Source organism: Halichoerus grypus, chromosome 1 (assembly GCF_964656455.1).
Source record: "Halichoerus grypus chromosome 1, mHalGry1.hap1.1, whole genome shotgun sequence".
NCBI lineage: Eukaryota > Metazoa > Chordata > Mammalia > Carnivora > Phocidae > Halichoerus > Halichoerus grypus.
This window is the reverse complement of record NC_135712.1, coordinates 29,495,859-29,523,137: the sequence shown is the minus strand read 5'-3', so window position 1 is coordinate 29,523,137 and position 27,279 is coordinate 29,495,859. Positions and strand designations below refer to the sequence as shown.

The 27,279-nt window shown below is 35.0% G+C and overlaps 2 protein-coding genes across 5 annotated transcripts in view; both read right to left on the bottom strand.

The window, feature by feature from the left end:
• The window catches only part of ROBO2 (roundabout guidance receptor 2), a 1,625,448-nt gene that overhangs the window by 1,447,365 nt on the left and 150,804 nt on the right, over nucleotides 1-27,279 (bottom strand). The gene's annotated exons all lie outside the window — the stretch shown is intronic.
• Nucleotides 23,530-24,026, bottom strand: LOC118536351 (large ribosomal subunit protein eL29-like). Its single transcript, XM_036093059.2, is given in 2 exon segments — nucleotides 23,530-23,972; nucleotides 23,975-24,026. Coding segments are annotated over 2 exon segments (471 nt in total). The 5' UTR covers nucleotides 24,003-24,026.

Below are 27,279 nucleotides of genomic sequence, written 5' to 3'. Positions count from 1 at the left end.
CCCAAAGAAAGGGGTCTTTATTATTCAAGTGGTGTGTGTGCGTGTGTTTGTGTGTGTGTGTGTGTGTAGTGTATGTGTACTGACCAGTTTTGGAGTGAGCACTGTATCTCAGATTTTCAGTGTAGTAGTAGAAGTGCTTACTGCTTCGTGTGGTTAAGAGTTGGGAGTAGAGTGTGCAGAGGTAGAAGTGACCAGCCGCCACCTTCCAATGACTCACTAATAATAAAAACTAAAGGAAGCATTGATTCTTCTCTGGTTATAATAACTGCAGAAGGGTCATATTGGTCGAGAAAAACACAAAAAGAATTTAAAAAGTAAAGTCTTTCTTGGTTGACAAAAATATTTTAATAACAACAAAGATGATTCTCTAGGGGAAAAAAAGCCTAGAAGCATATAATAATGTTCAAATGGTGGGAAAACTTCAAGTACTTTGATAGTACTATAACTCATTCTCAATATTTCATTCTTTTTAGTTCCCACTGTTTGCCATAATTTTGAGGGTGAGATATGCAAAAGGAGCTATTGTTGAAAGTCTGCTCACACATTTATTTCTAAGAATTCTCTCTGCAAAGGTTTCCATGTTCTTTCAACAAAAGTGTCAAGGACCTAAACACAAAAGCCTTTTCCTTCAGTGAAATCTCCGTATAATAGTCTCAATGATTGTTCTTGGTTTAATCCTAAATCATAACCTAAGGGCTTTTTGGAAGGTTTTTTTTGGGGGGGGGGTTAACAAATTGAAATTTTTAACAAATTGAAATTATCATTCACAACTGTCTTAAAGATGATTTTCAGATCTATGTTTAGAATTCAACTGCTTTGGGCCTCAGTAAATCTTCATTAAAATCTTTTCCTTCCATCTATTTATTGGACATAATGAAGAATAATTGTATAAATCTTTAATAATTAATGCTGTTTTTCCATCAAGAGTAAATACAATTTATTATTTATCTTTTTATCTCTCATTTATTTTTAAGTCTATGAATATAGCAATCCAGCAAAGCTATAGCACTGAATTTATTTGTGGGCATTATTCCACTAAATATTAATACAAGTTAATTGTGTTGACATATTCACGCTGAACATACATTTATTCAATAGGAAATTTCCTAAGTCAATCAATAATTGTCTACTGAAAACTTATTTTTAAAATACTATAATATTAAGGAAAAAGTCAATTTATATTTTAGAGTTTTCAGTGACATATAATAATTTTGCCTGCTAAATATAATCAGAAAAATATTATATAAAAATTTAGTGGTATTTTACTATAAAACTAGAAAAAACAGATGTGCAAAAATAAATTGTAAAATCTTGCTCAAATGTATATTATATTTTAAAAATTATTTGAAAATAATTTATTTTGCTTCTGGACTAAAAACAATCTAATTTGAATTTTCCTAACTCTGAAGGGATTGAACACCCAAAATATTGTCTAGACTGAGGAGTTTTTCAGGCAAATTATATTAAGTAAATTTCATATCAATAGTTTCACTATAATTCAACAGATACATTATCCACTGATGAAAAGTGACATGGAAAGGGATTTCTCATGCAAGAAGAAAACAGACAAATAAGCCCCAAACTCAAGAATAATTGGTAATATTATGATTTTTGAAGTTCTACACGATTTGATGAGAGGAATAGAAACAATATCCCTAGGTTATTTGTATTTTGAGAAGCAGTGTGCATTTAGAAATTTTGGCAATGCCTATGATAATAGTAATATATTTTACCAAATTCCTGAAACCAATCAGGGAAAAAAGCACTTTGGTGATCAAGGTCCAGAACAGTTAAAATTCATTGTTTTCCACTCCAATGTTTGAAAAAGAGGACCCCTCCCCAAGAGATAATATCTGGAAATAATGAGAAATTAAGGACTGTTTCTGGAGCGTTGATGAAGAAAGAAAGAAAAGGTAAAGAGAGCTATGATTACAAAGTTATAGTTGGACAGAATGAGAGACCCATTTGGAGTTCTCAGCTCATCATGACAGTTTAAGGGTGGGGTGGAGCTATCTCAAGTGACTCGGGATATACATGGGTTTGTGGTGGGTAATAAGACCACTCGGCGTCAGTTCTGAGAAGCATACAGTTTTCAGACTAGTTACAAAACTGCATAGTCAGTGAGGTCTTTCCTTTTGGACAGATCATTTATCCATGAATTGATTGAGTCAGGGAGAGAGTGGGCTGCCTCCTTCCTATAGCTTTGTAGCTCAGATTCCAGATGGAGTAGGTGCCTCTCTTTTCCTTTTGAGGTGGGGAAAGGAAAGAACTGCAAAGTGAATCACGTGTGTATGTAGCGGGTGGGGGGGGGTCTTTTCAGGACAGAGGATGACTTAAATCTTTTATGTGTTGAAAAGTGCCACATGTTTTCGAAAGGGGCTTTTCCTGTTCTGAATATAACCATTCTGGGAAATTGCACATAATTGTAATGAATAGAAATAGAAAACCCACAGATGGAAGAGAGTCTGGAGCTGGCTGGCTAGCATGGGAGCAAGAGCCTCCCTCTGAGTGTGAAATGATGCTGAGTATATGAGTTTCCTCAGGCTGCCATAACAAAGTGCCACACTTCCGGTGGCTTAATATAACGACATGTATTCTCTCGCAGTCCTGAAAGCTAGAAGCCCAGGAATCACAGTATCAGCAAGGCCAGGCTTCCACTGAGATTTAGGGTAGAATTCTCCCTTGTCTCTTCCTAACTTCTGGTAGTGGCCATCAGTGCTCGGTACTCCTTGGCTAGCAGCTGAAACCCCCCAGTCTCTGCCTCTGTTGTCACACAGTGTTCTCCCTGTGTGTCCCTGTCTTCACATGGCTGTCTGCCCTCTGACCTTCTCTCTCCTTTTCTTATAACAACATAGTCATATTGGATTAAGGACCCACCCTACTCCAGTATGACTTTGTCTTAACTATTATACATGCAGTGACCTTATTTCCAAAGAAGGTCACATTCTGAGGCACTAGGGGTTAAACTTCAATACATCATTTTGGAATACAGAGTTCAACAAAAATTTTGGCAAAACCAACAGTCTCCTTGCAAGCAGTCAGAGTTTGCTTGGCTAGAAGACTCTGTCTTCATCAGTTAGGACTGCTAGAACAAAACAATCTTAGACTGGGTGGCTTAAACAATGAAAGTTATCTTTCACAGTTCTGGGGGCTAAAAAGTTCAAGATCAAGGTGCTGGCTGATGCAGTCCCTAATGGGGGGAGGGGAGGCTCTTCCTGGTGAAGAGAGAAAGGAAGCATGCTCTCTCCCTTCCCTTCTTATAAGGGCACTAGTGACTTCATTACCTAATCACTTCCCAAAGGCCCCACACTAAATACTATCATGTTGGGGATTAGGGTTTCAACACTTGAATCTGGGGGGACACAATCTGTTCATAGCAGACTAAATTAAATACTTTTCTTCAATAAATTTGAGAAGTCATAAAACAATGTGAAGTTTGAATGCTTATCAAAGTGGGCAAGGTTTAAACATAGCATTTTGATGATCAAGACTAAGAGAAATGATCAGTTCTTACAATCATTGATTTTTTTTCACTATTTATTCTGTTTTCTTAAGCATGCCCCATTTTGTTGGTCCCATCTTTATCTTTTCCCTCTATGTTCTCAAAGTTTTTGTTTATTCTGATTCCACACTGAGGAAAGATTCAACAAGGACTTTAGGCTCTCAAGTTTCCACAGTTCTTAAATAGGTACCTTGTAAAATTTATTTTTCTCTTTAATTTTTAATTCTAGGAACTCAATACCCTTTTTATTTCCATTTTACATTTAATTCATAAAATCTATTTCCATACACAGTTATTAGACAGTTCAAGTTTCAAGTCAAAAAGTATTTTCTAAGCAACAATGAGGTCTCATGTGATAATTAAGGACATGGACTCTGGGGGCGCCTGGGTGGCTCAGTCAGTTAAGTGGCCCATCCGTGGTTTCGGCTCAGGTCATGATTTCAGGGTTGTGAGATTGAGTCCTGGATGGGCCTTGGCACTCAGTGAGGAGTCTGCTGGAGAATTCTCTCTCCCACTCCCCCTCCCCCTGTGCTCGTGCTCTCTCTAAAATAAATAAATCTTAAAAAAACAATAACAACAACATGAACTTTAAAGCTGAAATGCATGGGTTCAAATCCCTGCTCTCATATATCCTTGCTTTATAATACTGGTAAGACTATTTAACTTTCTATGCCCCACTTTCTCATCATAAAAAAGGGGATAATAATAACTATCTGGTAGGGTTATTTTTAAGATTAAATGGATTAATACACTTAAAACATTAAGAAGAATGCTTGGCAAGATGAAAAGCGTTGTATAATATAAACTGTTGTTGTTGCTATTATTAATGTATAACCTGACATTGAAAGATGGCAATGCTCTTACTTTTAGAAAGCTTTCTCATACACCTGGTTTAGTATAGATGGAATGGGAAACTGGAAATAGATCCTGTTTCTGACACTTACTAGCTCTGTGAACTTAGACTAGCTATGGAAATTCTACAGTACTCAATTTTATGTCCTGCAAATTTGGACTAGTCTATCTCATGAGGGTTGAAAAAATTGGGGTAAAGTGCTCAGAGAAGTATTTGGCAAATAACAAGCTTTCAAACCTAACTTCTTCCCCCTTCCTTTCTTCTACTTCAGCTTTGGAAGGTGGGGAACATGAACTGGAGAAATAGAAGTCTGGAGGATAGGAGACCAATTAAAAAGTTACTGCGATATCAATAGTAACATGAGAAGGGAGCCAGATAAAGAGCCATTAGCCATTAGAAAGTAGGAGGCACAAGTCAATTCTTGGTAAATGATTACATGTGGGGCTAATGAAAGAGAAATTATTGATGATTGCAAGGCTTCCGCAAAAGAAGTTCTTTAGGGTGGTACCCTTTGTTATGCATATTTTATCAATCAAGTCACATGTGGTATTAGTAGTAGTACCTGAAATACTGCATTTCTCTACCCTTCTAAATCTTCAAACCCAGACTGCCATAATTTCAATTTTTTCATTATTTTTATTCCATTCTGCCCCCAGTTTTGTTCCTGCTGAACAGTCATGGTTTCACTGCAACCTCAGAGAAGCATTTTAATGTAGCTGTTGAAAAAAAGCATTTTCATCTGGGATGATATTATAAAACCCATTTATAAAGTACTTGCCTGTATCATTGTTGATGGTACTGTGGGCTCTATTGTGTATCAGGAAACCCTCTGGCAATAATTTCAATATTGCTAAACTATTTAAAATCAGTATCAGTATTTTTAATGATTTTGGAAAACATTTTCTCCATGTCAGTTATTATGAAAGAAGGCTAAAAAAAAAAAAAGCACAAAGAAGTGCTTTGAAAAACATAATAGATGAAGTAGTAACAATTACTACTACATTATCTAATATAACTGAAATCAGTGAATAAATTAATACCTGTAAAGCCTAATCAGACTTCTAATCCTATTTTAAAAACAAAATAATACTTACAAAATATAAATAAAAACAAAATTCCAACCTTAAAATTAAATTCTATCAGCAGCATGTGATTGGAAACATAATAATTTGTATCCTATGAATAATTTGTTTCAATATACAAAAACTAAAAGTTTACTTATAATTGTATTTATTTCTGCAAAAAGTAATATTATATGTTATTGTTATTACCTTCTCATTAGTTGTGAATCATTTTCAGAGATTTGGGCTATCTTAAGACTTTACCTTCCAGTTTAAATAGGAGAAGTAACTGGTATATATAATTCAAAATACAGAAGGATGAGAAAGTTTAACAAAACTTTAAAGAATGAAATCTAAGGCTAAAATACAATAAAATTAAAAAGTTGATATGAACCTCAAAATCAAAGTAATCATATTCAAGGTAATTTACCGGAAAGATCTGAATTCCAAATGCCAGGTGAGGTGAAATGGTAAATTATACTAAATAAGAAAAACTAAACCAGTTTTCCATTAAATTTCATAATCTATAATAGGAAGAAAGAGGTTAAAAGTCACTGAATTCTCAATATCAAGCTCTCAGATTTAAAACTCATAAAACTTATAGTTCTAATTTGGTGATTAACAGGACAGTTCTGAACAAAACCCAGTAGATGGCAGTAGGCTGTTATAAAGGCATCAGGAAGCCTAAGAAATAAATTATACATTACCAATATTACATATGCACATAGAGAATTTAATGAATAAATTAGTCCATTATTTTTAATTCAGATGTGACATCCCCTGGATGCATTACACTATAGCTTGGTTTCGTGGCAGTAATTGATACATTCCTAAACACTGCAAACACACAATATTTTGCTAAGATGGCAACAATTATTCTAAACCCCATCTCAGTAACACCTAATCATAATCAACAAATTTAGAGATGGTCCAATATGAGTAAAAGAAATATTAACTTTAAGAGTATCTAGGGGGCGCCTGGGTGGCTCAATCAGTTAAGCAACCAACTCTTGATTTTGGCTCAGGTCATGATCTCATGGGTGGTGAGATCAAGCCCTACCTGGGGCTCCACACAGCAGGGAGTCTGCTTGAGATTCTCTCCCTTGCCCCCTGCCTCTCCCCCACCCTCACCCATTTTCTCTCTCTCTCTCTCTCAGTAAATGAATAAATAAGTTTAAAAAAAAAAAAGAGTATCTAATTCATCCAGTTGGAAAACAAATCTTAAGGAGGCAACATTCTTTAATGGAAACTGTGTGAGACCAGTTCACGTAAAGGCAGGAGTTTTAGATGTGGTTTCTCTACTTACCACCAGTCATTGACCATTGCTGTACATTCATTTCCTTATCCACACAATGGTTATCACAAGACTTTCCCAACATAGCCCAAACTCTATATACAGAAAATAAAATGATGTTTGTAAAAGTAACTGTAAAACACCATGCAAATATAAGATTATTTTTCCCTATGTAGAAGCCAAAGGAAAGAGAGTTTTAAGAAGAGAATTTGTCCAAAGGCATCCAGTGTTTCAGTGGAATTAAATAAAATGAAGCCTGAGGAGAAAAGTCACTAGATTTGGTATTTTTAGAGTTGCTTGAGACTGTCTTTGAATACAATGGTAAATATATTTTGACCTAGATGAAGAAGTTTGCCTTCTCATTGCCTCTATCATATGGTGTAGTAGTTACGCACACAGTCTCCAAAGTCAGACCGACTGTGTTTATAACTCACTTCCCAGCTGAGTGAGCTTGGATAAGTCATTTAAGTCTCTGTGCCTCAGCTTGTTCATCTCTATGATGGAAGCAGTAACAGTAGCTACGTCAACTTGAATAAAGCCCTGTCAGCTTCCCTCCTCAATAAAATGGGATAACATCTACTCATTTTATTGTGAACTTCAAATGAGAGAATGTTTACGAAAGTACGCAGATATAATGTGGTAGCTTTTCCACTGACTGATATTTGAATTTGATTTTTGATTATTTCCATTACATATTGTGTCTTCTAATATTGAATACATATCCAAGCATACTTGCAGCCACACAGAGGCGACATCAAATTGGATGATTCTCAAATACCATATCCAGTGGTATTTGAGGATACCATTTTCCCCTTATGATAGCAAACAAGGAATGAACCATACATGAAACATAGCTAGTCCCTTGGCATTTTCCCCATTTCTCAAACAACAAGAAATTGTCCTATTATCCTTCTACTGTAAGTCAGTCAAAAATCATTACAAAGAGTTAAAAATTCTCTTATTGTCCTACCATCTTTTCTAAAACGCGGATGCTGTTAGTTTTCCTGAAATGGTTTTCATTTGTTTGGATCATCTTGCATTTTCTCATTCAATTTATATTTTGAAATGGATTTTCAAGTTTAAGGTATTATTTAAGGACATGGAAGAAAGTTTATCTGTCTATATGAAGCTAAGTAAGCCATGACTCAAAACTCTTTAGCAGCTCCATTAAAATAACAATGAGTGTGGCATGGAAACTGTGGAAAAGAGATAAGTTTTTATTTGTCTGGATACTCAAAAGCTATATACATAGTTGTAAACTTGAGACATATATTTTTAAATGTGTATATTTTATTTTGAATTATGTACAATCTATCTATATAAATACATATGTTCTTACTGTGAATTAATGTATAAATACGTACTTTCAAACAGACAGATTATTTTGTTTTTATTTTTGTGGAATTGCTTTGTGGCAAGGAATAACTATGATTCACTCTGAGTCATCCAACAGGAGCATGTAGTAAAGTAAGGTAGGACAGATTTTTGTAAGCAGTCTTACACATTTGCCTTTTCCAACTCCAGATTAAAAAATCTTGTCCCTACAAACAGGATCCACTTAGTCCACTTAATCTCGTGATATAGCACTATCTCAAGAGATCTTTTCATTCAGGATTTTCTGAAAACGGGAAAGAATAATGATTAAGCTTGTAACTCGAAATAAAATTCTGTCTACTAGAACTTTAAGTTATACATAAATTTACTCAATAACTAAAATTATTATACATTGGGGCTTTTAAATAAACTTTCCCTTCCTCCTTATGGAAGTAGGTGGTGATAACCCTTGTTAATTATGGACAAAGGAATTCTCTGGTGATTCTGTGTTCTTTCCTTGGTTTCTGCAGATACTCTGCTCCACACTTCTTCCTTACTGGGGGTTAGCTGGACTCACAGAGATGCCTTCTGATCTGCTCCTATGGGTAGTATGATTTACCTCCATATAGGAAGGTCTGCGATCGTTCTGTCTTTCTAAGCAATGAGTAGGTAACTCTAATTCTGGAGTTCAGATCTCAGGAGTTCATTGTTGTTGTACAGCTAAGTCTCTCTCTCTTTGCTAGCTATCCAGCGATCTCTAGCTACCAACTTATTCTATTTCTCTGAACTCAGGCAAAGAAAAAGATTGCCATTTATTAAGCTCCATAAAATTCCAACAATGAAAGAACACAAGCATATTGTTTAGAGATACATAAATATGTAGTAAAAATATAAAGATATGCCTGGAAATAATGTACTCCAACCTCAGGTAACACCCAGACCTCAATACTGTTCATGATGTTGCATTTCTTAAGCTGGATATCAGGCATACAAGTGTTTGTTAATTCATTCTTGGAAGTATTTCTGCAGTTTTCTTTATCTAAGCTGAGCATTCTCACTCTATTCTCTTTCCTCTGCTGTTGGCAGTTCTCCGTCAATCTGGGATGAAAGAAGGGTTTATACACAAGTTTTGGCAAGAAAGAGAATAGTTTCTTTTTTGATGTACACATTGAAAAATGGATTTTGCATTGTTCAGTACTCTGAAATATCCCCCGTTAAAGGAGGCATAAGGCTGTTAACTGTGTAACCTTTCAATTATGGATATTGAGAGTTAGGGTTTACCCAAAAGCTAAATCTCTTGCTTTTCCCCTTAACCTAACAAGTGTATCAATATATCACATAGAATCAGGGTCATCATTGTTTCAGCAAATTTGGAAGGTGTTCTAAGGTAAGGTATCAGCACTTACGTGGTCCTTGAAAAAGATTAATCTCTTTAAATCATTCCCATAGCACAAACTCAAATAGCAGCCAAATGTAATAAGCTAATTACGGGTAAGATTCAAGTGTCATTCCCTATTAAATCAACGCTATAAAAACCCTTCCTAAGTTTCCTAATCAGTAGACATGAACAATTAACATCTAATTAGTCATCCATCACCCTTGCTAAATGTTTTAAAAGAAAAATTAAAGAGATTTCTCTCATAAAGATTTCACTGAAAATGTGTAATAGTGTCCTTTTCCACTTACATATTCATCATTTGCTATCTAGCAGCCTACTTGCTAAGATGATTATTTTAAACATGAAATCTATTAATTGGAATATTCCAAAAATATTCAAAAATCCCATCATTTCATGGCTCTAAATGACTTTATTGATAATTAGTCTAACCAACTGACTTTACAAAGAAGGACACTGAGACTGATGGGGGTTTCACTTGTTGATAAAGCCACAGTTGCATATAAGGCCAGATCTCACGGCAATGTCGCATCTTTCCTTTATAGCTTAAAAAACAAAACGAAACAAACAAACAAATTAGTGCTTTCAACTTACTTCATAAGATCACCAAGTTCCTGTTATTATTTGAGTATAACTACTAAGAGTTTATTTCTATCTGGCTTTACCAAATCCAAATAAGTTAGTAGATCCAAGCTAGGAACCTAGAGTCAGAGTGGCTGGGCTCAAATCCCTGTCTCTGCACTTACTAACTGTGTGGGTTTAGATTGGTTACCTAAAGCGTCTGTGTCCTTCTTTTCTCATTCATGCAATGAAGATGATAACAATGCTGATAATGACAATAAGGCACTATCTACCCCAAAAGTTGGTTTCAGGATTAAATGAATTAATACTCTAAAATGCTTCAGCAATCTATGGAAAATTTAAGTGCTCATTAAATGTTACCTACTCAAAATATAGCATCTCTTGAACTTCCTCATATTTCCTCCAAATTCGTTTTCTAGAAAATAATAAATACACTGATCTATAACAGAATGAGACCACTGTTCAGACAGCCCTGTCCTTGGACTTTGTATGTTCCCACCACATATATCTAAGACCAACAGAGAAGATATATAACCAGGAAAAGTGGAAATGCACCAGGGAAGCAGAAAACAAGAAAAATCCAACCATTAAGGCATCCCCAAACATTAGGTTGTTCTCATATTCATTCAGGCTTATAGGCACCCTCGTCCTGGCAAACAACCTCAGTACATACATGGTTTCAACAGCAGCAGCTTGACTAAGACAATAGTAAAGTGGAAAATGACAAAATAATTTAACTTGGAGCCTAGAATAAAGTTATAACGGATATCAAGAAACTCAGTAATACCAATTGCCTAGACTTGAAGGCATGCAGGGGGAAGGTGGCTTGAGTTTTATTCATTTATTTTTCACTGGCCCTGTGGCAGGTCCCACCCCGGTGTTAATATATTTTTATTAAGCTTCCCAGCTTCCAGTGGTTCTAGCATCCACAGAGTCTATAGTATAAGCTGTTAATCAGTATATAATGCCTTCTCTTCTTTCCTCCTATTGTGCATTATGAACATCAAGAATTCTTTTTTCTTCAACAACAATCTGGTATCTAAGAACTGTTCTTTGTGATTATGATCTATATAGCAAGCTTATATATATTCAACATTCATGTTTGCTTCCCCTAGTAAACATACCTTGAAGCTATATTAGGAACAGAATACTTCATAGCAGGTGTTGAGAGTTAGATAAGGAAGAAGAAATGACTCCTGTCTTCCTGGAGCTATAGTTTAATGATACATATTGACAGATAAACATATACTTATTTAACATGTGATGAGTGCTCTGGTATGAGGGCTCTCTGACTCTACTTCAAAGAATCTACATACTATCCAATATTTCTAGTTTCTCCTGTATCTGAAACCTTTCCTTCTTTTCTGGATAATTCTCTTGTTTTTTAAATATGTTCAAATCTCTTTGTATTAAAACATGTCACTTTATCCTATTTCCCCTTAATAGCTGAATTTCATAGATTTGTCTGCCCTCCCAATTTCCAATTCTTTATATTCAGTTTGTTCATCAACATTCAGAAAGCTGGCTTCAACTCATCCCCCTCCACCAAAATAAATGTCACAGCTTTCTAAAAATCCCTAGTCATAAATCCAATGCACACTTTACAATCTGTATCTTTTTTGACCTCTGAGCAATATTCAATAAAGCACACTTTCTTTCAAAACATAGTTTTTCTTTGCTTTTAAGTATTATTTTTCTCTTTCTAGTCTGATTGCTCTTCACAACATCCTTTGCAGCTGAGCAATTTCTACCAAGACATTAAATATTTTCTTAAAGTTCAAACATAGGCACTCCTTTTTTTGTCACTGTACCACCACTATCCAATAGAAATATAATGTGAGTCATAAATGGCCCATGTATAATTTTAAATATTCTAGAAGCTACATCAAAAGTGTAAAAAGAAACAGATGAGACTAATTTTAATAACAATATAGCCAAAATATTATCATCTCAACATGCAATCAATATAAATAATTATCAATGAGATATTTTACATACTTTGTTTCCTACTAAATTTCAAAATCTGGTATAATTTTAGCTTCAGACTAGCCATATTTCAAGTGCTGAGAAGTCCCATGCCATTAGTGGTTCCTGTATTGAATGGTACAGCTCTGATCTTTAAAGAGCTGCATGATATCATATTTCTCTATGGTTTTAATTACCACTTGAAAACCCAAACTCCAAAATATCTATATCCACCCCAGACCTCTTCCAAGTTCTATATATTTTACTGTATATTTGACATCTCCCTTGGGGTGTCTCAAATTCAATATGCCTATGTTCAAAAGCATGATCTTCCCCTCCTGACTCAAACTTCCTCCATTTTCCCTTATCTTAATGAATAGCACTATTATCTATATAGTTTTTTGCAAGGTAGAAACTTACCTATCTTGATAATTACCTTCCAATTTAATAGTAAGCCTTGATAATTTCATTTCCTTTGAGAAGCAATCTCATCACCTCTTTCTTCTATTCTAGCCTAAATTAACATTATCTCTAGGATGGCAACTTAACTCCCTGGACAAGATCTGATTCCTTGTTATATGCTTCCTTAATTCTCCGATCCTTTTTTACATAGCACTAATCACAATTTATAATTAAAATGTATGATTATCAGGGTGACTGGGGGGCATAGTCACTTGTGTCTGACTCTTGGCTTTGTCTCAGGTTGTGAGGTTCAGCCCTGAGTCAGGCTCCAGGCTCTGTGCAGAGTCTGCTTGAGATTCTCTCTCCCTCTCCCTCTGTCCCTCCCCCGTACTCTCTCTCTCTCTAAAATAAATAAATCTTTAAAAAAGTAAAATGGGGCACCTTGGTGGCTCAATCAGTTAAGCGTCACCTTCGGCTCAGGCCATGATCCTAGGGTCCTGGGATTGAGCCCCACATCGGGCTCCCTACTCAACAGAGAGCCTGTTTCTCCCTCTCCCTCTGCTGCTCCCCTTGCCTGTGCCCTCCCTCTCTCTCTCTGTCAAATAAATAAATAAAATCTTTAAAAAAATAAAGAACTTTTAAAAAGTAAAATAAAATAAAATGTTTGATTATCTTGTTCATTTACTGACAAATTATGAAATTGTAAATTCAACAAGCAAGAACCATGCCTGTTTTGCTCACAGTTGTATTGCAATGACACTTAGCAGGTATCTTGTATATCATAAGTACTTAATAAATACTTGTTATATAAGGAGCACTTAATCCAGTATTAGAGGGTCAGGAAAAATATGTCTTTTTTACAAGGATGGATTTACCATCAAGCAATTTGGCCTTATCTAAGTTAAAAGTGCATTGGTGTCAATCTAAATCTTACTTCTAAGGAAATTACACCATAGAAATATTCATGTTGGCAAGGCATGGAAATTATTCACATTACTTCAGTGAATATTTTCTGCCAGGATAACCATTTTACCTCTATTATGTTACCTAATCTTCCTAACAACTCTGTGAAATAAATACTATCACTCATCTTTTACAAATAAACCAAAAATACAGTCCAAAGAAGTTAAATAACTGACTCAGTTCATATACTGAGTAAAGTAGTGGGGCCATTAATTGACTCAGGCCATTAGATTTCAGAAACCTAATTTTTTTTTAACCACTAATCTAACATTGCCTCTTATCATATATAATATTAAACATTTTCCAACTGAAACTTCCACAAGCAGGAAAATGACTAAATATTATATGCTATATCCATGCCACGGAAGAAGTACAGTGACATCATATAAAAGAAATACAAATGGGAAGAACACAGAAACATTAGATCCACAGAAAGATTTCAAAGACATGTTGCTAAGTGAATAAAGCAAGTTGCACACAAACTGAAGTGTGGAGGCAGAATTTTGGCCTTCAGGTTCACCTCTGCCTGGTGTTACTTCCACAAATATGTTTCCTTACATGGCAAAGGGGACTTTGCAGATGTACTGAGTGCATCTAATCGGTTGACCTTAAAATAAAGGGATTCCTCTGAATTATCCATGTGGGCCCAATGTAAAAAACTCTTAAAAGCAGAGCTTTCTCCTGGCTGAGGGTAGAAGGGAAGTCAGAGATATTTAAAGCATGAGAACTTGACACACTGGTGTTGCTTTGAAGTTAGAGGAGCTATATCAAAAGACATGGCAGCCTCCAGTAGCTGAGGACAGCTCTTGGCCAATGGCCAGCAAGGAAACAAGGATTGCAAATCTATAGCTGCAAGGAACTGAATTCTGCCAACAGTCTAAATAAGCATTTTCTTCCTCCCAGTCTCCAGGTAAGAGCTAAGCCTGGCCAACATCTTCATTCCAGCCTTGTGAAACCAAAAAGTTAGAAACTAGTTGAGCCATGCCAGATCTCAGATCTATGTAAGTGTGAACTAATAAATTTATGCTTTTATAAGCCACTCTATTTATGGTAATTTATTATGCAGCAATAGAACATTAATACAACCTGCAGTTTAATCCCTTTTTTTTCAGTATCTGTGTGCTCATAAAAAGGTTTGAAAATGTACAGGAATAGGACTGGAAAGGTAAACACAGTATTGAAAATATATTTAACTCTAGTCTTGAGGTTGCAGGAAGCAGATAAACAGTGGTCTTCACATTTAATTCCATATAGGCATTTAATAGTTGACTCTTTTATCAGCATGATGGATTTGTGTATGTATTATTTCAAAACAACAAAAGATAATGCTTTAAAGTATGGTGATTCCATTGAATTGGAAATCAATCATGATGTTTCTCTTCCAAACTGGTATTCTAAAATCAATCAAGATGCACAATATCATCAGTCAGTTCCTAGACACTAAAACAAATCAAGGTGAAAGAATTGCCCAAGGATTCATGGTTCCAAGTAACTGAATGATGAACAGTTACAGAAATCTGTTCCACTTGATCTTCTCAATACTCTTTCTGGTTGTTAAAGTACAGTCATGACCCCATGAGCCCAGTGATTTTTACAAACCTACACAATCTGGACACTTATGAAACAAAATAAGAACCACCAGCTTTAACCTATCCCTCACCTACAATTGAAAACTACCCTAACAAGATTGCTGAAAATTTGGCCAATATATCAGTGACAGAATCCATGGCAACATAACCAAAAGGCTACAGAAGCAAAGCAATTTCTGCCCATGGGATCTGCCAGCCCTAAAGAACCCCTTTCTACCTCCCTCCCCCTCTCCTTCCTCATCTTTTTCCCTCCTTTTCTTCCCTTCTATTCTTGATGAGTCATTTTCCTAACCATTTGAATAAATGCAAAAATTTATAGAAAGACAATAAAATTTTATAGAATTTAAACAAGTAAAATATACATTTTTGGTATGACCATGAAATTCAAAGGATCCTATAGAGTTTATAAAAGTTAGTTCTTTTATTGTTAGTCATTTTCTCCAAGCATTCTAACATTTCAACTTCAACATCAAATATCCACTGCTTTTCAGTCAAAATCAGCTAACTGTAATTTGAGACATTTTCTATAATTTAGCTTATTCATATTTTAGAAAATCTCATGAGTAGAAAATATATGACTTAGAAAAAAAAATGGACCTGCAGCAATTTGGTAATTACGTTTTTTTCAGCACAAAATGCAGATCTATGCTCTTCACATAAAACATAATGGGTGTTTAGAAGTCAAGGAGTCCACAGAGACACTACAAGGACTAAATATATTATCCTTAAAAACGAATTCTGTCATTTATGATTCATAGCCAACTCCTTAAGTAAAGTTACAGATTTTCAAATTATCCCATTGAGAGAGATAGAAGAGGAGAAAAGAAAAGGCCAGACTCACATCTGTCTCTGCAGCCAAGGAGTTGCAGTAATAACTAACTTTCTCAGTGGCTTGCTAAAAATGCTATTTTCATCTGTGTTTCCTAAAAGCACCTCTTTTGAAGAAAATCCACATATCATTTTACTTTACTGTATGCTGGAATGAAAAATAGATGCCCACTGTCAGCCAGCTATATTGATTACGAGTGAAAATGTGATCATTTTGCATTGACTTGCCCCAAAGCACTGCGTTCCATCAAAGCAGCAGAAGGAAATTAATGCTTTCATATCGTGCCTAAGAAAAATATGAGATGTTGTTCACTTTGCCCTCTAGACAAAGAGGTATATGCAATAGCTGAAAGGTAATAGCTTTCAGAACATGAACTCGAGACTTTTATTAAAATCATCATTTAATGCACAAAAAATAATGAACCTACCACTATGGCATTTAAAGCAGCCATTTGCAGTCATTACCTCTTAGATCATAAGGTTTACTTTGTTAAAAGTCAGTAATTCTCAAATCAAAATATGCCCTTGTTTCATCTAGATGATGTGTCTTAAGTGATAACTTCTTATAAATACATACCAATCAAACAGTGTGAAAGCAAAGAATTGGTCATGATAGGAATTATTTGTTTATATTTTATTTGACTTCTATTTTACCAACAAGACTATTGACTTTACTAGTCTTTATAGGACACCTACGTTTGGCCCAGCACAACTCTTTAAATATATATGGATCTATAGCAGTTGGCTTGCATAATTATTTTATTTATTATGTCATCAGTGGTTACTATAATACTGACTTTAAAGTAATGCAAAGGAATTGCATTTAAAAATTGCAAGTTCTAAATACCAAAAATCATACTCATAACATGTAAAAATCTACAAACAGATATTTGGCATTCTGGTGAATTTGTATTTTTGAAAAGGTACCTAGCTTATCAATAATATCCTCTATAGAAGTATACACTCGATTTCTTAAAACAGATTTTGAAATTCAGTTCAAATTCCTAGAAGTAGAAATTCAATTTCAAATTTGCAAAATATCTGATGTAAAATTGTGGAGAAAATTGGAGACTATTTCTTTTTAATCCTGAATATTGTAATGAACCAAATGTTATGATATTATTCATACACATGTATATGATGATACTGGACCAGACACATATATATGAAGATAGTGAACCATACTCTTGAATATAAAGAGATACCCATTAGTTTGCCTCACCTTGGCAAACTAATGGGTAACTTTCAGCATGTCAAATAGTGCTATGTTCTTCTACGTATCAATAGATGAACTTTAGAGAATGTTTCTTCGTTGTTGTCCAGATTTCCAAGATGTCCTTGTGGAAATAAAAACAAGCTTAATTCACATCTTCTAGGTTACCAAACCCAGCTTACCCTTTTATTAGCTACGCGACTTTGGAAAATTTTGTTAATTTTTAAGCTAATATTTATCAAGGACTTATAGAAGGTCACCTTCTTTGTGAGATCCTCCTTGACACACTTTTATTTATTTGTTTGTTTGTTTTGTTTTAATTCCCACTGTTAAACCTCCACTCTGATATGTCCTATCTTTCTTTCCTAATCAGAATACTTATCACCACCTGCCACATGCACACTTTCGGCTATTACAATGCTCACTAGAGAGTCTCCTTAGGCTTAAATAATATTTAGACTACGGCATGACATCGCAGAAACCCAGCTGTGCTGTAAGGTACTGAAGAACCACAGCTGACCAGCAAGGCAGCATCACAAACTCTTCTCCACAGAAGTCCCTGAAGCAATTCCTAGAACAGTTCCACCGTCCAGGGACCATTTGGGTACAAGGACATGAGGGGCAAGGGTTTTCCTAACTAATAGCCTCATATCTGAAAGAAGCCAGTATTTCTTTTGACAATTCTATGACCACAGCACATAGGGATCCCACAACATACTGGAGTCATCACATCCAGGAAAGCCCAAAATGTGGCGTTTCTAATGCACGGGCATAGCTCCTGCATATGTCCTACCAGTCCAGGTTCAATTGCCTGACTCGGCGTCATTTTTCATCATAAATAATGTTGAATTATAGTTGACAATCTACACTTATTAGGTTTCTAGGGGAACACTACTAGAGTGTGAACCCAAGGTCAGAGTCTCATGTTGCAGAGAAAGAGTTTCATTAAGTGTCTGCCCACAACTATTTTTTCTAACGTGTTTTGCACTGAAGGGTAAGTATGACGAAGGCAGAGAAGCTTGTATGTTTGTTCATACTGAACGTTGATTAACTAGTCTCTGTAATGAAACCTGAGACACAAGCTGAATTGTCATATAAATAAATGTCTCAGTTTTCTTTTCTATAGAATGAAATAATACCTACTGTGCGGATAAAATGAGACAATACTTGGGAAACACTTAGCACAGAGCCTAACATATTTTTAATGCTCACAAAGTGCTAATTGTTATTATCTTCACTATTACTGTCAGTAATTTAAAGAAATTCAAAAAGACAAAAATCTAAAACAAATCAAATCAATGAAACCAAAAATAAATAAATGAACATGCCCAAATATATTAGTTTCCATTGTAAAACCATGCTGAAAATTCTCATATGTATTAGTAACCTTCTTGTTGGGGGCAATTTAAACAAGATAGTATTATCTCTTTCTGGAATAATAACATAATTTCCCCATAAAATACATCCATTTCGGGTAGTTTTTTTTTTTTAAAGATTAGCCTGATGCTTTTTATTTTTCAAGGGCTTTTCTGTTGGGTATTCTTTTCACCCAATTTATGTTGGCTAATTTATGATCCCAAAGTTATTAATGAGTCATTTAGCCTGCAAGTGTGAGTCAGAATATTTTCTTAAAGTATAATTAATTATAAAGGTGGCCTAAGTAAACCTGAGATCTATAATGGAACATTGTTCAACATCACAGGATTCTCAGAACCTTATGACTGTCTATGAATATTCCAGCCATGTGTGTTACACACATGGGGAAATAATTACTTGTGGAGACCAGTCAATAAGGGTTCATTTTAGCTCCCTGGAGGAGAAGATAAATTTGTTATATTGAATGAAGACATTTCTTTAATACCTAGGAAAACTTCAGTTATCTATTACAATTTGATATATGTTCAGTTCAATGTTTGGTAAATTATTGTTCTAGAAAATTATTAATGCCATCAATATCTTCAAATTGATATCCTACATTTTTGTTTCTTCAGTTTCTATTCCTTATTTTGCTTATGTGTATTTTTGTGGTTTTTTTCTCATTAAATTTGTCAGATGATTATCTTGTCTTTGTTTATACATTAGTGAGTCTTGGGGCACCTGGGTGACTCAGTTGGTTAAGCATCCAATTCTTTATTTCAGCTCAGGTCATGATCTCAGGGTCATGAGATCAAGTACCCCATTGGGCTCCTCACAGAGCATAGAGCCTGCTTAAGATCCTCTCTCTCCCTCTCCCTTTGCCCCCACCCCCCACTCGCATGCAAGTGTGCTCTCTCTCTCGGGGCACCTGGGTGGCTCAGATGGTTAAGCGTCTGCTTTTGGCTCAGGTCATGATCACAGGGTCCTGAGATCAAGCCCCGCGTCAGCCTCCCTGCTCAGCAGGAAGCCTGCTTCTCCTTCTCCCATTCTCCCTCTCTCTCTGTGTCTCTCTCTGTCAAATAAATAAATAAAATCTTTAAGAAAAAAAAGTGTGCTCTCTCTAAAAGTAATAAAAATAAAAATAAAAAATATATACATGAGTGAGTCTGTGTGTATGTGTGTGGTGTGTAGCAAACTATGTGTCTTGTAAATCACTGAGAGCATATTTGTGGTACACATATATACAGTATGGCATAAATAGTATACATTGTACTCTGGGTGGAGTTTTATTTTTATCCCATAAATTTTGATACTCAATGAACCCATTATCTGAGATCCTATATAGCAAAGAATAGATTATTGCTGATGGATGGATAAAGAAGATGTGGTATGTATACACACACACACACACACACACACACACACAATGGAATATTAGTCATAAAATAGAATGAAATCTTGCCATTTGCAATGACATGGATAGAGCTAGAGAGTATTATGCTAAGCAAAATAAGTCAGTCAGAGAAAGACAAATACCATATGATTTCACTCATATGTGGGATTTAAGAAACAAAACAATCAAGCAAAAAGGAAAAAAAGAGAGAGAGAGAGACAAAGCAAGAAACAAACTTTTAACTATAGAGAACAAACTCATGGTTACCAGTGGGGAGATGGGTGGGGGAATGGGTTAAATGGGTGATGGGAATTAAGGAGTGCACTTGTGATGAGCACCAGGTGTTGTATGGAAGTGTTGAATCACTATGTTGTACACCCAAAACTAATATTACACTACATATTAACTAACTGGAATTTAAATAAAATCCTTTAAAAAAGAATAGACTATTGCTTCCTTCACAAATAAACAACCACTGAATTTGTATTTTCATTATTTGGGTTACAATTTGGGTCAAAATGTTAGGGGTCAGCTCAACATACACTTATTTATCTTACTTAGTGTTGCAGGGACGTTCCCAAAAATGCTTTTTTTCTTTTGTAATTACTCTTTCATTTTTCATTAGTAACAAATTTTTATTATTGAAAATAAAAATCATTTGTTTCTCTCCAGTACTTCATTAATTTTCCCTGTTATACAATGAGTCTTTTTTTTGTTCACAAATCATAATTTGCCTCAGCTTATTAAATTTTATTCACAGTCTTAATTATTACTTATATCCCATGTGTTCTGATGTCAACTTAAGAAACAAAGTTATATGTTTGGATCATTCTTTTCTGTCCACCATATTAGCTTCTCCTTTTGCATATTTTGCATTTTAGTCTCCTCCCCACTCCTCTAACATTATGGAAGAGCTTAAGTGTGCCTGCTACATCACTTCTTCCTACAATTTAATTCCACTTCTTATTACTTTTCATGTTGGCATTAAGCCTGTGATTATTGTTTACATCGTATAATTTTTACTGCCACCTAATAGCTCACTTTATATCAGTCTGTTGTCTATTTCATCTATTTTATTTCAAGAACTCCAACTTAGCTGAATTTTATTGACATTACAAAGCATCTATAATTTACTTTTTATTTTCAGAAGAAGGATTTCCTTCAGTATCTTGAAGGCGATATTTTTTAAGCATGTTGTTTGATTTATGGTTTCCCTTGCTCACCTATCTATTTACCCTTAGATGAGCAATGTTTATACAGTCTCCTTGTTTGGTAACGGAGGCTAAATGGATTCTCCTTTGTGGAATTTTGTAGGCTTCATTGTACTGTGGATATAATGTGATAGTCTGGAGAAGACTTAATTCTTCTTGCTAGATAGAAATGGAGCATCCATCTCCCAAGAATCTTTTCAGTCTAGTTTTTTTTCACTATTGACTCTACGTCTTTGGAAATAAACAAAAATCCCCAATGTATTTTTTATTTAGTGGCATTGTGTTTGGGGGGGAATTGTTCCAGAAAAGTATTAATGAGGGTTGCTTGCTATTGAGGATTATGAGTGCTTTGCTCCATTCATCTGGTCACTGAAAGTCTTTTCCTTGTAAGGTAGGTACACTGAATTGACAACTTTGAGGGACTCTCCTTCAGATTTTTTTTTTTTTGAGGGGTCCATTTGTTTGTTTATTTCTTTAGATTTGTGTGTGTGCATATGTCCGTGAGTGTGTGTATTTACATTTTTCAGTGCATTTCTACCATTCTTCCTCAGGGCTTCCACATGTCTGTGGTTATTAGAAATTTTTTTTGGCATCTGGCATATATTTGGCCAATAACTTTTAATTTCTTCACAAATCTGAGGAGTAAAATCAGAGACCTTAGATTGCTGGTCTCTTAACCAGAAAGCCCCACTGATATTTCTAACTATGTTGCTGTAAATTCTTATACTCATGAAGCTGACCAAGACAGGCTATGAAAGAGACATTCATCTTAAAAGCTGATAAACAAAATAGTGTAAAATGTCATTTTTTTCCAAAATTATCACTATCACTCTTTGTACTGTATTTTTTTCCTATATGGTCACTTACATCTCTAATGTAAACATTCATACAAATAAAAATACATATTATGGCTTTTTCTCCTTAATTAAAATAGAAAAACCACCATGAGAGAAAGCCCCAACCGGGTATTTTAGAACATTAACTGTTGAAAAAATTCCCATTTGAATTTTTGGGAGGAATTATAAAGGAGGACCTTTATCTTTTTTAAAAAAATTACAAAAAGCTTATATAACTATATAATGATACACATCCTAATATATTATGCCTTATATTATATATTATGTATGCATCTATAATGATTATATATAATATATTGTGTATAATACATTATAAATATTATTTTTCAAGCTGGCCTATATGAGCTTTCCATAAATATTTGCCATATGCATGTCTGACAGAAAGGAAATCTTATGAATAACCAATGCCAAAATCTCTTCTTGGCGGGCAAAGATAATTTATTTTAAAATGCTATTTTAATGTCTACTTGTTATAGAGAAGAAAGGGCACCCAGAACGCAAGGCACATAAATACAAGATTGATCACATATAAAAACAAATGAGGATGCAAGCTGATGACATCAGGGACTTTCCATACACTAAATTTTATGATGGACAGAATTTATAACATTTACATAAAGGCAACAGAAACACAATGATGATTACACAAGGAGACAAATATAAAGACCAGAAAACTCAAATCAACTGTCTTTGTTCAAATCAAATTTACATCTCAAAAGTATCCCAAAACAGGCTTAATCAACCATGTTTTACTCAACAGAAAAGGGGGAATAAGTTTTCTACATTTGGGCTGCAATGCAAAATACCTTCATAAGTAGCATGATAAATAAAAAGTGATTTGAGGAAGATGTTTTTAAGAATGCAAAAATGAAAGTCTTCAGTGATTTCTATCTAGAAAATACTCTAAATTGCTCTTTTGTTAAAGTTGTCTGAGTCACTGAATATGTCTGCATTTACTAATTTTCAAAATGGGCAAAGAACTCTTAATATTAGTTCTTTGGGAAATAGTCTCACAGATTAAATATGACCTGATAAGTATTCTTTAAAAAAAAAAAAAAAAAAGATTTTATTTATATATTTGAGAGTGAGAGAGAGAAAACAGAGAGAGTGAGAGCACGACTAGGGGGAGGGACAGATGGAGAGGGTGAAGCAGACTCCCTGCTGAGCAGGAAGCCCGATGCTGGGCTTGATCCCAGAACCCTGGGATCACGACCCAAGTGGAAGGCAGACGCCAACCAACTGAGCCACCCAGGCGCCCCAACCTGGTAAGTATTCTTAAACAAAGGATATATCACTAAAATGAAATTTTATAAAGTAGATAGCTAATCCATCACAAATTTCTGCCCTACAGAAATCAAGTTCAAAAGGTATGCATATGGGTACCTGATCACTTACCTGGGGGTACCCAGATAAACTCTAGCAAAGAGGAGATGACTGCATTAAGAAAATATAAATCAGATTTCCTAATTCTTTAATTTAGGGCAAGCAGTTATGGCACTAGCCATTGCTTTTGATCTGAAAAATCAAATCACATAGCTATTAAAGAGAAAAGAGTTTATCAGATTCTGTAATGATTAGATAGCTATTTAGAATCAATGACAGAAAGATAAAGGGGGAGCTGGATTTTCTTACTCACTTCTATCATCAAGCTAGCAGTGAAATGAATTGAGAGTTTGGACAACTCAAAGTAAATTTATACACACATACACATTTTAATTAAAAAATTGTATTTGTTGGAGAAGTTTTAGGTTCACAGTAAAATTGAGTGGAAAGCTTGAGCTGCAGCAGGAACAGGAGCTGGAGCCGGAGCCGGAGCCGGAGCCGCAGTCTGAGCCTTGGTTTGAGCCTTGGCCTTGGACTTTGCCCAGCAGAGCCTGAGACCCTTGGCAATGCAGGCACGAGCACGTTTCCCGAGCTTGGGGTGAGAGATGTAGGCAAGTCGAATGAGCTTGCCGCTGCCGCCCTTTGGGATCTTGGGCTTGACCTCCTTGGGCTTGACAAGGGCCTTGATAGCTTCGGCACATGCACTCATGGCCTTGGTGTTGTTGGCCTGCATCTTCTTCAGGCCCTTCTTGTTGTGCTTCTTGGCAAAGCGCATGTTCCTCGAGAACTTGGGGTCTACCCCCTTAAGAGATTCGTATCTTTGTGACTGGGGTTTCTTGATGCCATTTCTGTGCCATTTTCATGACTGATGTGCGTGGTGTGGTTCTTGGACTTGGCCATGTCTGCACCAAAGACTGCAGGTCCCAAAGCCCTGCTTTCTTTTGATCAGTGTTAGCATGTCTCTATCCCTTTGTCTCTAATCCATATGTGTCAATATTTAAAATGGGTTTCTTGCAAATAACATATAATTGGGTCTTGTTTTTTGATACACTCTGATTATTATTGTATTTAGTTCATTGATATTTAAGGTGATTATTAAAATTATTGAATTAATACCTACCATATTTATTACTGTTTTGTATTTGTTGCCTTTGTTCTTTGTCCCCATTTTTGTCTTCCACACTTTCTCTGTCGTTCATGGTTTTAATCAAACATTTATATGATTCCATTTTCTCTCCTTTCCCAACATATCAATTATACTTTTTGTACTGTTTTTTGGTGGTTGCCCTAGAGTTTGCCATATATATTTGCAACTAATCTAAGCTCACTTTCAAATAACACTATACCACTTCATGTGTAGTAAGAGTACCTTACAACAAAAAATATTTCCAATTCCTTCCTCTCATCCCTTGTATCATTGCCATTATTCAATTCATTTCATTTATACATAAGAATACTTACACATTAGAATACTTCATTGCTATTATTCAAATATTTCATTGCTATTATTATTTTGAACAATCAAATACTTCATAATCAAATACTTCAAATACTTCATTGCTATTATTATTTTGAACAATCTGTTATCTGATAGATTAAGAATAAGAAAAGTAAATGTTTTTTTATTTTACCTTCACTTATTCTTTTTCAAATGCTCTTCCTTTCTTTATGTAGTTCCAAGTTTCTGACCTATGTCATATTTCTTCTCTCTAAAGAACTTATTTTAACATTGCTCACAGGATAGATCCTTTTTTTTTTTTTTTGAGAAAATTTTTATTTCTCCTTTACTTTGAAGCATAATTTCACATGGTACAGAATGCTGGGTTGGTGGGTTTTATCTCTCATCCCTTATGTTTCATTTCACTCTCTTCTTGCTTGCATGGTTTCTGAAGAGAAGTCAGATGTAATTCTTTATGTCTCTATAGGTGTTTTTCCCCCCTTCTAGTGTCTTTCATTTTTTTTTCTAATCTTTGCTTTTCTGAAGTTTGAATGATTTGCTTAGGTATAGGGTGTATGAGGGTTTTTTTTTTTTTCTTTTTTCATTCTTTACTTCTTCATTTTTTGATGCTTAATGCTTTCTGAGAATCCTGGATCTGTGGTTTGTTATCTGACATTAATTTGAAGAAATTACCAGTCATTATCACTTTGAATATTGCTTCTGTTCCTTTCTTTCTTCTCCTGGTATTCCAATTATGTGTATGTTTTACTTTTTGTAGTTGTCCCACAGTTCATCAAAGGCATTCATTTCTGGTACAGTGTTTTAGATCTCTAGCTTTTCTTTTTGAATCTTTCTCAGAATTTCCATCTCTATGGTTACATTTCCCATGTGTTCTTGCATGTTGTGTGCTTTTCCCTTTAAATCTATGAGCATATTAATCATAATTTTTAAAAAATTCTCATTCTGATAATTGCAACATTTCTGCCATATCTAACTCTGGTTCTGATGTGTGTTCAGTTGTCTTCAAAGTGTGTTTCTTCCTTTTAGTATGCCTTCTAATTTTTTGTTAAAAGGCAACCATGATATACTGCACTAAATAGGCATTGAGTAATAAAGTGGTAAGGGATGGGGGAAGAAATAGCATGCTATAGTCCTATAAGTAGGTCTAAGAGTTTGGGGGAGCTCATGTCCCTGGTTCTGTGAACTTTATTGGTCCTTCTCAGTTTCCTCCCACTCCCATTACATAGGAAAAGATGGCTAGAGGGGGCTAGATTTATGTATTTCCCCTCCTGCACTTGGGAGGATTAGAGGTTGTTGGAGTTGGGTATTTCTCTTCCTCCAGTTAGGGTAGGCTCTGGTAAAACAGTGTATCTTGACAGCAGCCTTATCGAGAAATATAGGATGCTCTGGCATATGTCAGATGGTTCCTCTTCTCCTCCCTCTGCCGGAAGCATCAGGGGATTTTTCTTCAATATATACTATGAAGACCTGGAAGAGATCCTGGTGGTAAAACTCACAAAAGTATGAGGGCCCCCTATCGCTGGGTCCCCTGGTGTTTTTAACTTGCATAGTTGTCCACACTGAACTTCCAGTAACTCATCAATTACAGTTCAGATTTTCCTGCTCTGCATTGGTTCCTGTGGAGGTTACTGCCAGTGGGTTTCTATGCCAGTAAGTTGTGATTCTTTATCTACCTATCTGTCTCTCTAATTTTGGGGAAATAAATTTTTCCTGTGACCTCTCTCCTCTGATGGATCTAAGAAGAACTGTTAATTTTTCTATTTGTTATGTTTTTTTCCTTATCATTAGGATAAAGTGGTGATTTTCAAGCTCTTTAACAAGTTGAACCAGAAACCAGAAGTCCAAAATATACTTTTTAATTTTAAAAAAACCCTTCTTAATTTACTTCTACTAAAAAATTATAATATGCAATGTTTGTGATTTTTTAATTCACCTTTTAAAACTGATAACAAAAATTGGGATTCCTTGATGGAGAACTTTAGTTTTTTGTAAATCAGATTTAGGAAAGAACACAAAGTTGCATGGCATTTCTATAACATTTAACTAAAGTAGGACATATTCTGAGGTATCTTTGAGAATGAAATACACACACACAGACTCATGCATGTAATATATATAATATTATATATGTACACATATATATACACATGTATATATATCAGCTAACATTATTGCACGTTTATTCTCCCATCTTTTGTATGTGCAACTCACTAGACTATTAGCCAGATCAAATTATCAGAGCCAACTTAAAAATTATTCTCCAAATGACTCAATACAGTTAGATCTATTTTTATAGTTGATAATTCTTAAGAATTTTAAAAATACCCTTAAATATATGTTTATACATATACTCAAATATATATGTATATATTTGGGGACTTTGTGTTACACAAACATTGAAGCAGATCATGGGTAAGTTTTAAGTGCACACTCAGCATTTCCAAGCACACAGGTGTTATATCAGGTTTTCTAACAGAAAAACATCTAAAGATCACCTAAGTAATATAGCTGGTACTAACCTGGACACATTCTGAATTCTTAAGTACTAATTTTATTGTATTAATTTAATTAAGCTAGGTTTCCGTATGTTTCACTGAATAAGATGTGGACCGGGGATTGGATGAGTCTATGGAGAATATCCTAATTGCCTCTTGAGCAGCAAGGACTATTATTAATGAGATTCTTTTCTGTAAGATGGAAATTCTTCAGTCTCTCTAC